This window comes from Phanerochaete carnosa, assembly GCF_000300595.1.
Source record: "Phanerochaete carnosa HHB-10118-sp unplaced genomic scaffold PHACAscaffold_1, whole genome shotgun sequence".
Taxonomy (NCBI): domain Eukaryota; kingdom Fungi; phylum Basidiomycota; class Agaricomycetes; order Polyporales; family Phanerochaetaceae; genus Phanerochaete; species Phanerochaete carnosa.
In genome coordinates this window covers 1984951-1998091 of record NW_006767628.1, presented here as the reverse complement: position 1 = coordinate 1998091, position 13141 = coordinate 1984951, and the positions used below count along the sequence as shown (strand labels likewise).

General features: G+C 56.4%; 5 protein-coding genes across 5 annotated transcripts; 2 read left to right on the top strand and 3 right to left on the bottom strand.

Moving 5' to 3' along the window:
• The first annotated feature begins 1448 nt into the window (after positions 1–1448).
• PHACADRAFT_179884 (uncharacterized protein) lies at positions 1449–3389 on the top strand. Its single transcript, XM_007390072.1, has 4 exons — positions 1449–2227; positions 2287–2305; positions 2373–2400; positions 2469–3389. The coding sequence occupies exons 1-4, from the start codon at positions 1530–1532 to the stop codon at positions 3098–3100; spliced, it is 1377 nt and encodes a 458-aa protein (XP_007390134.1). The 5' UTR covers positions 1449–1529; the 3' UTR covers positions 3101–3389.
• Positions 3390–3471: 82 nt separating this feature from the next.
• On the bottom strand, positions 3472–6717 carry PHACADRAFT_246753 (uncharacterized protein). The gene is made up of 6 exons (XM_007390071.1): positions 6166–6717; positions 5617–6115; positions 5434–5564; positions 4013–5379; positions 3746–3955; positions 3472–3679 (listed from the first exon to the last, which is right to left on the bottom strand). Exons 1-6 carry the CDS (start codon positions 6645–6647, stop codon positions 3630–3632), a joined length of 2739 nt encoding a protein of 912 aa, XP_007390133.1. The 5' UTR covers positions 6648–6717; the 3' UTR covers positions 3472–3629.
• Positions 6718–6928: 211 nt separating this feature from the next.
• PHACADRAFT_246752 (uncharacterized protein) lies at positions 6929–8073 on the top strand. Its single transcript, XM_007390070.1, has one exon. The coding sequence runs from the start codon at positions 7082–7084 to the stop codon at positions 7817–7819; it is 738 nt and encodes a 245-aa protein (XP_007390132.1). The 5' UTR covers positions 6929–7081; the 3' UTR covers positions 7820–8073.
• A 10-nt stretch (positions 8074–8083) lies between these two features.
• On the bottom strand, positions 8084–8467 carry PHACADRAFT_133362 (uncharacterized protein; the record flags this gene model as incomplete). The annotated part of the gene is made up of 2 exons (XM_007390069.1): positions 8256–8467; positions 8084–8208 (listed from the first exon to the last, which is right to left on the bottom strand). The coding sequence occupies exons 1-2, from the start codon at positions 8413–8415 to the stop codon at positions 8084–8086; spliced, it is 285 nt and encodes a 94-aa protein (XP_007390131.1). The 5' UTR covers positions 8416–8467.
• A 152-nt stretch (positions 8468–8619) lies between these two features.
• Positions 8620–10074, bottom strand: PHACADRAFT_246750 (uncharacterized protein). Its single transcript, XM_007390068.1, has 3 exons — positions 9473–10074; positions 9312–9418; positions 8620–9258 (listed from the first exon to the last, which is right to left on the bottom strand). The coding sequence occupies exons 1-3, from the start codon at positions 9765–9767 to the stop codon at positions 9205–9207; spliced, it is 456 nt and encodes a 151-aa protein (XP_007390130.1). The 5' UTR covers positions 9768–10074; the 3' UTR covers positions 8620–9204.
• Positions 10075–13141: the final 3067 nt, after the last annotated feature.

Genomic DNA, 13141 nt, shown 5'->3' with positions numbered 1-13141 from the left:
AAGCCTCGAGCTCAAGCTTCAAAGCTGAAGTTGGACACTACCGACTGTTTCCGCAGTGCCGCTCGGCCGGGGCTGCATTCTAATCAATCTGCTGCATGCTGCGCGTCTCTGATTTCCCCTAGGCCAAAAAGTTAAATATCGTACCTAAAAACAAAGATAAGAGTAGGATCCCGGTGCCTCGGTACGCCTGTCGCAATAGCCGGCAAACAATTTATCGAGGCTCGAGCAGTCGCGCTGCCATAATTCAAACACCGCGAGCGAAAATATCTGTGTCATTGGACGCGACCGCGCGTCACGGAGAATTGGGCAGCGGAGTCCAATGACGCTAACCTACGATGGCCCGACAAATTGTGGGGTCGAACGTTGAGGGGCGGGGCGGCGGGGTGTGCGCCCCCGTCTTGTGGCGTGAGCCTTACGAACGGAGTCCGAGACGGTCGCTCACAACGCCTAGTTATTTCTATTCGTGCGTCTCCAGAAAAAGGTTGGGTGATGCGGCCGTGGAGGGGAAGATCCAGCGATGTATTATCACTTACAACGCGGATCAAAGCTCCTCGGGTGCTTACCCAGCAATTTTCCGTCGGCGGGCTACGATGGATGCAATGATAAAGCCCCTGGCGCACAGACCTGGCTAGGACCGAGAATTCCGCGAAGAGCCAGACAGCGGCGCAGTCGATAGATAGAGGCGAGGGGACCTAGTATGGGTTCGACAACACGCGGAAGCTGTACACGTAAAGCGCTCTCCACGCTCTGTCACGCAAAGCACCCGCGTCTCAGGAGGGCGTGGCGTACGAACCTTGGGACGGACGATCGAGTGGATGAGGCTCGCACGCACGCTCCGCGCTGCGGCATAATGAGTCCAAGCACGTGTGGTTCATGTACGGTCGTGAAGAGAGGAGAAATACGCAAGTGAGGCCGTTGGAAGGAGGCCTGCTGTTGCGACATGGAGGCCTGGGCAGTCTGGAGCACTCTGATCAGACACAGCCGCGTCCCACGGCGAACCATGAGTGTCGTGGGCGCGATAACAAAACACACTCGCCCATCTGGTCGGACGCTTTGGGACGATCGTCGCTTCAGGACCGGGTCCGGCACTCAGGCTGGTGCGAGCGACCGGGGAGACTGCTCTGGCCGCTGTCCGACGGGGCTGTCGTCTGTTCGATGGCAGGATGAGAAAGAAAAATTAGAGCAATGTGAAGGGCTGAGCTTGAGCCGCGACTGAGATGAGAACGACGGCGAGGTACGCAGGGGAGACAGATGGCGTGGCGAGTCAAGGCATGCCACGATCCGGGCCATGGACAAGCCTTCCCTGCGTCTGGCTACGTAAGGTTGCCCGCCGTTACCGCCCTCGCGACACCAAACTTTCGAGCCTCGCCATGGCGCTATGCATATAACACTCCGACCCACCACACACCCGCGATGCCAACCTCCCGTCCCTGACCTCCCGTCCCCCTGCATCCTGCGTGCGTCCGATCCCTGGCCTCCATCGTCCACAAGTGCGCGACAGCCCGGCGAAACGATCCCCCCGAGTGGCGATGAATCACTATTCAGCGGCAGTAGCGTACTTTGCCGCGGGCTCCAGTAGCTTCCTGGTCGGATCCTCCTCCCTCTACGATCACACCGCCTGCGGTCCGCCAGGGTCCACCACGAGCAGCCAGCCACACAGGATGAACACCGTCAGTTCAGTCAGCAGCCTCTGCTACGGCGGCGCCACCGGAACCGCCCCCGCAGGCGCGAGCACGAGCCCGCCCTCGCTCGGTAGCGCGACTTCCTCATCTGTGTGGGTACCTCCGTCGCTCTTCGCCTCCAGCCTGGCGCACGATGATGCGCCGCAATATGCGGCTCGCTATAAAACTCAGCTCAGCCAGCCACCAGTGCCAACGAACTCGATTGCCTCTGTGTCTGCCAACGCTCAGCCGAGGTACCCCCCGTACGCATTCCACCTCTACAGCGCGCACTATCCCGTGCCCTTCATGGCCATCCCATCCGCCCCACGCGTGCACTCGCAGCCAAACCCCCAGCCCTACGACCCCCATGCTGCCCCGCCGCCTCAGCAGCCCGTGCTACCAGTTCTCCCGGCGGTTCCAGCAGCCCCAGAAGAATCACATCGATCGACGAGCCCGGGTTCAAGCGAGCAAGAACAGGATGAAGTAGCAGAAGAGCAACAGCCTGCGCGGAGCTACGCGACGCCAAAACGGCACGCGTGTATCATGTGCCACAAGTCGTTTGATCGGTGGGTGCCCCACAGTCTCGCGCTTTTTGCTTTCCTCCCTCAACTAACCGCTCTGCCAGACCATGCACGCTCAGAAAGGCAAGTTCGCGTCGATCATGTTTTGCGCTGTGTGGCTGACTATTGGCTGTTGCGTTCCGTACTGCAGCACCTACTCGTACACACGGGCGAGAAACGTCAGCATCTGTTTTTTTTTACACTTGTTCCCGGAGCACGTTCTGACCCGCCCCGCCTTTCTGCGCAGCGTACCAATGCGCCGGCTGCCAGCGCCGCTTCAGCGTCGCGTCCAACCTGCGGCGGCACTCCCGCCGGTGCGTCCAACCAGAACAGGCACCCTCGGCTCCGTCGGGCACCCCGGAGGGAAGCGACGCGTCCGGCGGGACCGCACCCGAACAGGCCCCCGCCTCGGCACGCGAGCCCGCGACCGCCGCGGCAGGGCCCTCCTCCTCCTCCTCCTCTGCCTCCACTTCTTCTCCCGCAGATGCCGCACCGCGGAGCCGCAAGCGGCGGGCCTCGAGTCCCCCAAGCGACGCCGCATCCGGCAGCAATAGCAGCGGTAGCAGCACGCCTGCACCAGCCGCCGTCGCGGCGCCCCGCCCGAAACGGCGGCGGCGCGCGCCATCGCCGACGCTGTGGGTGCCGGAGAGTCTGCGCGCGTTCAACCTGACGCCGTACGCGAAGGCGACGCCGGTGCCGCTGCCGCCCGTCGCGCCGCACAGCGCGGCCGGGGAGGAGCGCAACAGCTTCGTGCGCTACTCGGCGAGCGAGGGCCGCCGGCTGTACCACCCAAGTGGCTGGAAGGGGCGCCTCCCTGGGCCTGCACTCCTCGAGCCCGAGAGCCTCGGCGCGATGGGCGTACGCATGCTCGTGATCTGAGGCGCAGGGTTCCTGTTTGGTTGTTTTTTGCTACCTGTGAGTGCGGATGGCTGTGTGGTTGAGGTCTGCGTGTGCTCACCCAAGGCGCGCGCAGATACCCACGAACCGACTCGACTTAGAGATGTCCCGCTTTCATGACTCGGTATTTACGCTCTGCGCAATGCACATATTGCTTCGTTCTTCCATCCTACAATATTCTTGGTGCCCTTTATTGTTGCTTGTAACGTATATTACTATTGTATTTGCTCGTAACGACGCAGTACTTGCTTTTCTATGTGTCAATTATTTCTATCCCCTGCCGGTACTTACACCTGTTTTGTCTTGGTATCCAGAGGTCTTTGGAGCTGGACGGACGCATTCCGTGGATGGTAGGAAGCGCAATATTGTGGACAAACAGTTCCAAGCTACATGATACACATTTGTGAGAGCAAGAATTCGCATCTAGAGGTAAAACTGAATCTAGTCCGTAGCGCGCGACAGCATACTAGTCAAAGAAAGACAGACCCTCTCTACTCAAACAATGTCGCCCCTACCGCTTCGTGAACTTACTGAGCAGCTTCTCGCCCGTCGAAAGTCCGCCTACCACGCCATCGACAAAAGTCACGTTAACGCCAGTCCCCATTTACACGACGCGGCAGCACTCACTCTGCTTGAGGCTACTAATACGTCCGAGTCCGCTTGATCCGCCGCCGCTGTTCCCGCTGTTTCCCGGCGGACGCCCCTGCTGCGGCTGTTGCTGTTGCCCAGGGTAGCTCGACCATCCCGTCGGCGGGTGCGTAGGCGGCGGCGGAAAGCTTGGTGCGCCTCCAGCCGGACTTGTCGGAGGTGGGCCATACGAGCTCGCGGGGTATCCTCCTGCGCGTTCTCGTCAGTCCTGCACACTTAACGTCTGAAAACGAACGAAAGACGCACCATAGCCTTGTTGCCCATACGGCGGATACGGATACTGCTGCTGTCCTCCATAGGGCGCATACGGCTGCGGCTGCGGCGGGCCATACCCTCCGCCGCCGCCGCCGCCGTACGGCTCCGCTGGAGGGTACGATGTCTGTGCCTGCGGGAACGCGAAACCGGGCTCCGCGGGCGTTGGGCCGTACCCGTACCCCGAGGACGGGCGCGGAGGCGGCGGCGGCGAGGTCGACGCGGCGGGGTACGCCGGGCCATAACTTGACTGGTGCTGGTGGTGCTGCCCATGCGCATGAGGAGACTGTGGGCTGTGCGACCGATGCTGATGTGGTTGATAGGGCGTATACGGCACGTTGAGCGTCGGCGACGCGGGCGCAGGTGCTTGTGCGGGTGCATCCCACTCGGGTGGGGGCCACGCGGCCTGGGACCAAGGTCCCGGAGAAGACGCGGCCGGCTCGGGGAAGGTCGTCGAAGATGAGGAGTCTTGGCGCTGTGGTTCGGCAGGCGGAGTGTGCGAAGTCGGGGCATAGTCTGGGAAGGGTGGGTTTGAGCAGGTCGACGCCGGGCGAGGCGGAGACGTCGGGCGCGAGGACGGACGCGCAGGATGCTGAGGTGGCCGGTCCCTGTGCGGAGATGCGGGGAGAGAGATGTGTGTCCGGTTGAAATCATCTGCGAGCCCTGAGACGTCGGAAGACGGACGAGGAGCGGCGGGAGGCGGCTGAGGACGCGAGCCGGCTGGAATAGGCGGTGGTGCGCTGCCTAATGGTTTCGAGGCGTGTGGATGCGATATCGATGGGCGTGAGGTGAGAGGCACAGGTGGCCGTTCTGGTGAGCGACTAGGCGATGCGTTCAGTGCACCGATAACGCCTACGGCTGCTGCTGCTGCTGCTGCAGGTCGAGGACCTATTGGCGGGGGAGACGTATATTGTGTAGGGTCAGCTGGTCGAGGAGCGATCGGAGGAGGGCCAGAAGTTGAGGGGCCCGCTTCAGCCGGCCTAGGAGGAACCGCCGGTTCTTCCACTTCCAGCGTATATGGTGGAGGTGGCGGTTCGTTTGCGCCACTTCCCGCGCCTTTGACTTTCTGCCACTCTTCCCAAGATTGATTCTTCTCTCCAGATCCAGACGCATATGTATCCGTCTTCTCCTCGTAGCGGGGACGTGTTGACCAGTAGTCATCAAGCTCCTTCGATGGAAAGGTCTCGTGCACGAGCCGTTCGCCACGCAAGCTCTCAGCGATGAATCCTGCGATGCGCATGTACCAGTCTGAAGGGAGGTCGTAGCCATCTTCATCAAGAGCCATGAAGTTATACTTGTTATGTACTGGCACTTGTCGCTTCTTAGAGACTACAGGCATAAAAGCAGTGCCTTCGTCGTACCTTGTCGTTTGGTGAGCACGACGACTGGTGAGATAGATTGACCAAAAGACGTACTCGTCCCACATCGCGCCATATATTGTGCGCACGCCCTGCCGCTTTAAGTTCCATAGCTGTCTCCAGAGGAAGCGACCTCCGAGTCGCTTGATCCCATTCCAGCTCCAATGTCCCTCAGACAGGTTGAAGCCCTAAGCGGAGCATTCACTATGTGCTCCATCAAGTAATACGAGACGGACTTACCGAACCTCCTGGCAATATTACCGGGACATAATCGATGTGTCTTCGATTCGGAACGCCTTGTTCGAATTCCTCGTTTCTCTTCTTGATCAACTCGACATCGCCTTTGACATTGTGCTCAGCAAACCAATCTGTGCCATCTGGATCTCCATATCTCCCAACAGTCCATGGGGATATCGCATCGAAGCACTCGAGCCAAACATTGACGAATTCGGGGTTACGATCCGCGTCGCTGGTGGAGGTGCGCCAGTGGGCAGGACTACCACCCATGATGTATGCGCCGCCAGGCGTGTTATTTCGGATGAAGTCTGTTACAGCCCGCACAGTCGCAGGGTCGTGGTTCTGGTCGTTCATGCCAAATCCCCATAGGGTCACGACCGGCTTACCCCTCTCCTTGAGGTAGCTCGGGCTATCGAGCACCCGCTGTTCCCGAACGAGGTGTATCCAGTCCTTTTCGATGATGCGTTGTATGCGGTCAGGAGAAACGCCCGCCATGTCGTACCTGCATTTATGCGTCTATTTCCACACCAGAAGCGCAGGAAGCGGACGTACATTATAGCAAACACCCTGTCCTCTTTCTCTGCAGCCTGTCTAACGAGGTCACCTACTTCGTCCCGCTGGTCTCGGATCGCCTGGTTTCCCTGCTCGAGGTCGCACTGGCCGAGGAAACGTTGTAGGAATGCCCCGTCCACGCCGTGGAGAGCCATCCAGTGAAAGTGGCGTTCGACGGTACGCGCGTTTCGTGATGAGAAGAGGAAAGCTTGCTCCCCATTTGGGTACTTCAGGCCTGGGGCAGGGAACAGCTCGGACGGGGAGTACTCTGAGACGTCCGGCCAGAGATCGGTGTTGGGCCGTCCGCCGTCAGGGATTGGGTAGGTGAACCAGTGCAGCCAGCCATGATGGTGCGGATCGAGAGGTTTTCCGTCGCCTGGACAGGTAAACCAGCCTTGATAGCCTACAAGAAATTTGTCCTGAATGGTCGATGGGTTGGCTCGCTTTAGGGTCTTTCCAGTATGATGGCTAGAAGAAGCCATTGTTATTAAAAAGAACGGAGCACAGGCGAGGATCGATTTGAGGATATGTTTCGACAGGTCAGGCAAGTCGTCACACGGGGCCGAAATGGGGACAGAATGGAGGTAAGAGGCAAGAGGCACGAATGCGTATGGGATTGACTGCTCAGACGACCCGAAACGCGCGCGTCATACAGTAAGCTTTAGCGCCCATATAACACAATCATGTGATCTGACGTAGCGGACCGGGCGCCGGGGAGACAGTGCCCAGGCCCCAGAAACGACTCTGGACCCCAAACTTACCATCCTCGACCTCAGAGAATCACTGTCATGGACCAGGTTGCCTCGGAACTTGCCCAGTTCCTGCTGGCGCAACTCGCGACGTTCGTGAACCTCTGCCTGCATCGGCACGCCCCACGCTGACTCAAGAGCTACGTCGGCCTCATACGATGTTCAGGATGTCAGCTACCAGCCGACTGATCGTCGGAATCGCTGGAGTTCCAGCATCTGGAAAGTCCACCTTGTCGCAGATGCTCGCCGACCGCGCAAACGCTTTGCTATGCGGGACCCCAGACCAGGATGCTGTGGTCCTCATTGGCCTAGACGGCTGGCACCTAACACGCGCACAGCTCGACCAGTTCCCAGACGCGAAACTAGCTCATGATAGGCGCGGTGCTCACTGGACTTTCGATGGCCAGTCTTATGTCGAGTTCGTGCGAGAGCTGCGAGTGCCGCTGAATATCTTGACTTCGGCTGCCGGGGGACGAGAAGCAGTTATCTATGCACCCTCATTCTCCCACGAGCTCAAGGACCCAACACCCGGCGCGGTCAGCATCCAGCCCAAACATAGGATCGTTATCATTGAGGGATTGTACACGTTCCTTGACATCGAGCCATGGGCCGAGGCAGCCCAATCGTTAGATGAGAGGTGGTGGGTGGAGATTGGTGAGAATGAAGCCAAGGCGCGGCTAGTAAAACGGCATGTCATCAGTGGTGTCGCGAAGGATTTGCAGGAAGCGGAGTGGAGGGCAACAGAGAACGATGCACCAAGTACGTCATCATCTCTATTCTCTGAGAGTTCTTCAACAGCCCTGTTCGCCGCAGACGGTCGCTTCATCAAAGAGAACATGTTACAACCAACCAGGATTATATACAGTGTAAACGATCCAGTGCTAAAATCACCAAACCTGTCATAGCTTGCGAAGCCGTACAGTGTACAAATCCTGGTTCTATGTCATTTACTGAAGCAGACTATGGAAACTTGCATACTGATCGGGGTCCCTGGAAATATATTGACACATCCATCTTCACTGTTGCATTACAAATCCATGCTATTGATACACGGGGAGGGCGAGGGGTGTACGAGAAGGCGTCCGTCATTGTGCGATCGAAGCAGCCTGATTTGCGTCAATTTTTCGCTCGGCGGTCACTAGACAGGGGTACGGTTTAGCATAGGGAAGCTATGATGATACTATACTCTCACCCCAGGGTCTACGATCCATGGGACACTGTTGTTTTGAAGCGGCTGTCCCGAGCCACTTCAACAGGCAATGCATGTGGAAGACATGGCTGCATTCGCCCCAAACTATCTCAATACATGAGAAAAAATCTGGCAGGGAGCGATATGCTCACTTAGAGGACAGTCATCTCCAGGCATCTTGCACGAAGGACAGCACCCTTCATAAGGCACACGGCAAATACCACAGACGTCGCCCTCGTCGTCCACCTCATTTGAGCCAATATCCCACCGCCATTGGGCGATTGCGTGCCAGTTTTTTATCGTAACTTTCATCCCTGGAGGCTGGATCTAAGTGTTGATGGAAGAAGACGCGTATGAAAGTCGAGGGGGAAACTTGAAAGTCAACCGCGTCCAGGACGCGCTTGGGAATCCGGACCCCGAACGCTTCACGTGAGCACCGTTTCGGGGTCACTAACGCCACGAAGCCTTTGTACAAGCGCCCGCCGGCGCTGTCCTGCTGCGACCTGCCATCCTCGTGTCCTGGTCTCATCTGAAACCTGGAATCAATACGGATTTTTTCCCTGACTTTATGAAGCGCATAGCGAAGTTACCCCGGGCTGAAAGGAAGCCTCGCAATGAGCGATGATCCCACTGGTCGGTCAAAGCGAGACTTCTCCCTTATCTCCATAGTATCTGATAAGTTCCCGCCTTTGCGACCCTTTTCCCTACTTTGTTTTTGATTATAACATATATGACCGGCACAGATTCTAATTGAGTGGTAATCCCTGTGGTCGACAAGCGACTGCGTTGCAGTTCGCACTGTTCGCTGTCGGACATACTTGCGTACAATGCTTATACAAAACACAAAACACGTCGTTGTCGGAGAACGTCGGAGATTTTTTATATCCGGTCCGTGTTTACATGTCCGCGAATCAATGGCATCAACGGTACAGCTCTGATCTATTCCAGTGTCCGCGGTCTAATCCAACCTATTATCACCCCGGATACATGACGAGTAAGCAAAATAATGTCCAAGGAACATATGGGCCGCTGCATGTCCGATAGTGCCCCGCTTTATACAGGTTCCATACGCGCACTCTACTCCCACAGTAACGTTCATGTTTACTGCATGCTCACGAGGACAGAGGCAATTCCGATCTCCTGAGTGACGTCTCCCTATCCCCCTGTTAGTTGGTTCTACAGCTCAAGTTTTAGCTTGCTCGACTCACAGGACAGCTGGTGAAGATCTGAACGACGGCCAGGAAGCCCGGGCCCTCAGCTCCAATATCAGGCACCACGAGCGAACTCGGGGGCGGCGTGCCGGATGGTGGCAGGCCTGCGTTATAAAGTAGGTTAATGGCCGAAATTATCTTGTTGAGACTGCGCTCACCAAAGTTGGCAACAGTGAACTGGCCGAATGAATAGAGCGCATTCTGGATGTCACCTGTGCTGTCGACGTCGTCGATGGTAGGTGCGGTTTCCGTGAGGAAGACCTTGAAGTTGTTGTAGCCCTCCTCGCACCAGTTGTCGACATTGTAGCCGAAGGGGAAAGCGGTGTTGGCAGAAAGAGGGGTATTCGAAGCAGGTGTCGCAATGGTGCCCATGAAGGGACTCTCTGTCAACGGTGCGCTGAATACGGGGGCCAAAGCGGCGAAGAGAGGGAGGACAGCGGTGAGGAAGTACATCTTCGATGGGGCTCTAGGTGAGTGGAGGCCGGAGAGTGTGTCGAGTGGAGGCTGAGCAGTTTGCTGTAGAAGACCGTGGCTCGCGGCTCTACCTTATATATGCCTGGCGCAAAAGGTATATATCGTGGCATTACCATGTTGCCCTATGCAGCTACTGAATTAAGCAGACATGCACTTCTCTCCAGTCCCTGTCGTTCGTCCGCCTCCGACACTTCCAGGCATGCATGAACGCAATACCTGCACGGCATTGGTGACGGCGCTCGGCTGGATGTCCTTTCTGACGCGACTTGCAATGAATACAGGATTGTACCATGTGCACGGCAAGATGTGTAAGATGGCAGCCGAGAGTGCAAGACAGGGTCGAGTCCTTTACTGGGTAACACTCGTCTCTCCTCGCGTTCCAGACTGGAACGTTGGTTTTGGCCGCCTGGGAGCCCGTTCAATCGTCGCCCTGCCTCTTCCATGTCATACACAGGGACGAAGGATCGATGATTAGTCCGACACCGGCGGAGTGACAGCGAAGTCTATCGCAGCGTGCTCCTGTCTAATGCCAAGGTTTGCCCTGGGAGCACAGATTGGTTCTCTCGGTTCCGCTTCGTATTGGGCTCCACTGACCGCGCATCCAGTGCGCGACAAGCCGCTCTAGGACGTTCGGTGGAGGTGTGCTCTAGACTCTGGCACAAGGAGAAAGGCCGGCGGATTATGCCGGGGGCACTACGCGGCTTCTTTTTTGATCTCCGCCTCCAGAGAGCTTGGACGCCATTGGTGCGTCTCTTCACTCTCGAATTTAGTCTCTAAATCTTATTGAGGTTGACAGTGGGCCATGACGCTCCCACGCACGCTCGTCACCATCTGCCGCAACTTCGATGTACCCCTTAACTGCCGTAACCTGTCTCACTGGGCTGTCGAATATCAATAGGCTGTGGCATCGGTAGAATGCTCGATACGTGTGCTGCACTGTCGAGCTGTCAACAACGCACGATCTTCCCATAAAACCAGCATAACTGCCTCTGGTCAGCCAATGCGATTGCCCGCATCTCCGAGAATGGCCGGCATGTCGCGCATTACAGTGCATCGCGAGGCTGAAACCTTTATCGACAGAGCCGGATCGGCTAGATTTATCCGAACGGGCAGTTATCACCGATTTCTGCACCCAGAAGCAAAGCCTATCGAGGCGCCGGGACCCTCGCCAGCAGTGGTATGTGCGAAGCTTTCCAATATACTGCTTCTGCTTGCTTTGTGTAGCTGCAAATCTTCATTCCTAGGTCTAGCCAACAAGCCCTCACGTAAAGGTACCGTGTCCGCCACTGCTCGACGATCGGCGCTGTTGCAATTGTATATCGCGATATCACTAACGCGGCGTCCTCAAGCCCGCTCTTCTCAGCTCTTCTGGCACCCCCTGTCGTGGGTACAGCGCACGTTATCATGTCCGTGCATCGTGTGTACAGAGCGATGAGCGCGAAAACGTGGCCGAAGAGAAGTTTCTGACACGTCCTAGCTGACGCAGGTATCCGGGATGCTCCCTCAGCTTGTAACGGCAAGCGATAGTTCAAGGCACCCACTCCTCACATCTGCTCAGCTGCTTGGCGTCCCGTTCACCTCTGTATATTGTCGCGCATTTCCGGACGTGGCGATGCATTCATAAGCGCTGTGCACAAAAGCTAAGCATAGCTGTTGCGTCTCCCGTCTAGAGCCATGCGTGCTCGTCTTCCATGCTGGCGGAAATGAAAATTCTTCCATACCATGTTCTGCACGAAGGTGATGTCACTGATCTCTCTTAAAACGTGAGCTGGCTTCCGAATTTTGCAATGGAAGGCCGCCGCCGTGGCTGGGACCTAGGCACCGCGTCCCCCACAAACGTTGCCCGCTCCTCGCCTCTGCATTCTGATATCCCTTGAAGATTATCTCATACGTGCGAACCACTGTCTGATTGTTTATGCCTCGCTATATCGACGGCAACTGCGTGGGCGTCGTTCAGGCGCATGGCTAGTAACCAACTAACGTCCGAATCGGCAGCAGTGAGCCATTCGTGACGACCAGCGTCTCAGCGCTTGCTGTGGTGGTAATTTTGTCCCTGTAAAATAGCAGGGTCGACTGTCCATCGTACCTGATTTGCGTAATAAACGCTTGGTTCTCGGTGCCGACCCGCTGCTGCGAGGACTGGCTTGCCGCCACTCTTATCAATAAATCCTGACCAAGCACTTATCGTCAATGGACGATATACATGACAGACTGCCAGCAAAGCGGGCGCGCACAGTTCTATACGTATAAAGCAGGTGCTGCAAGTCGCAGGCTCTGCAATAAATAAACTAGAAGAGCCTCAAGTCCGCACATGTGTTCCACTGGCCTCTCGATCGCACCTGTCATGCCGCTTGCTTCCTCGTCCACGGCGTCGCTTGCCGAGAAACGTACTGCCTCCCCTGCGAGTGAGATCACAGTCAGCCTGGGCGGGTCGTATCCCTTCCAGCTTGACTTGTCAGATTGATGAGAGGTACGCTGTTCGACTCCTACATCCTTATGAGCCAGCCTACCGAAGACAGCGTGACAAAGCACTTCACCGACTGCTTGTACGACTACGGGAGGTACACTACTGACAAACTTTCCTTGCAAATGCCGTCCTCCCAGTCTAAGAGTCCAGTGCTAACTAGTGTCATGAATATTACATACTCTGGATGGTTCTCCTGGATTCCACAGTATTCCTTTACTTTCTATACGCCTCTGTATATTCGTAGTATATTCTATGTATAGAGTCTGACATGTATATAAGGAGCTTGTACTGCTCAATAACAAGCCAGACTCAAGCTGGTCTTTACTCACTCACTCTTCTCTCGTCTGTCTCCTCAGCTGTGTCGTAGCTCAGTCCAGTTGGATTGTTAGTTGCTGACATTAGCTCGAGTCTCTCCTAACTGCCCTATAACAATCCTCACCACACTCTCACACATCCATCAACCTACTCCACACGACGATCTACCTCTTTTACGCATCCGAAATCTCATCCCAATCCTAACCCTATTGACTCTACTGCATCAAGACCCCTGGAACCCTTCTCTGTGCACTTGCGCGTTTTTACCACATCATACCCCCAAAGCCACCTCTGTAATCACCAGCTCTTAGGCAGCTGAACAGAGCTCCGTCTTATTAGAATTGTACGCTGCCCTACCATAGGTGGTGTTAAACGCTTTGTGCAGTGCAAGCGGGTATTCCTGAGTACGACGTGGCAACTGGTTGCGGCCGGGCATCGGAAAAGCGATAACAGTTAGATCAACGATCCCTTTTCGGACGTCAGACCGAAGAGAAGCAATTGCTCTTTGGGCTGTTATAATATTCCTAGAACTGTATTAAGATAGCGTTTCAGTACTTTTCTACACACTTCC

Excerpts from the sequence above, each read along its gene's own strand:
- PHACADRAFT_179884 (XM_007390072.1), top strand. The coding sequence starts at position 1,530 with ATGAATCACTATTCAGCGGCAGTAGCGTACTTTGCCGCGGGCTCCAGT. Across the intron at positions 2,401-2,468 it reads CGTACACACGGGCGAGAAAC|CGTACCAATGCGCCGGCTGC; the intron begins GTCAGCATCTGT and ends CTTTCTGCGCAG.
- PHACADRAFT_246753 (XM_007390071.1), bottom strand. The coding sequence starts at position 6,647 with ATGGCTTCTTCTAGCCATCATACTGGAAAGACCCTAAAGCGAGCCAAC. Across the intron at positions 5,565-5,616 it reads TAATATTGCCAGGAGGTTCG|GGCTTCAACCTGTCTGAGGG; the intron begins GTAAGTCCGTCT and ends TGCTCCGCTTAG. Across the intron at positions 3,680-3,745 it reads TATTAGTAGCCTCAAGCAGA|GCGGACTTTCGACGGGCGAG; the intron begins GTGAGTGCTGCC and ends ATGGCGTGGTAG.
- PHACADRAFT_246752 (XM_007390070.1), top strand. The coding sequence starts at position 7,082 with ATGTCAGCTACCAGCCGACTGATCGTCGGAATCGCTGGAGTTCCAGCA.
- PHACADRAFT_246750 (XM_007390068.1), bottom strand. The coding sequence starts at position 9,767 with ATGTACTTCCTCACCGCTGTCCTCCCTCTCTTCGCCGCTTTGGCCCCC. Across the intron at positions 9,419-9,472 it reads GTTCACTGTTGCCAACTTTG|GCCTGCCACCATCCGGCACG; the intron begins GTGAGCGCAGTC and ends TTTATAACGCAG. Across the intron at positions 9,259-9,311 it reads AGATCTTCACCAGCTGTCCT|GGAGACGTCACTCAGGAGAT; the intron begins GTGAGTCGAGCA and ends ACAGGGGGATAG.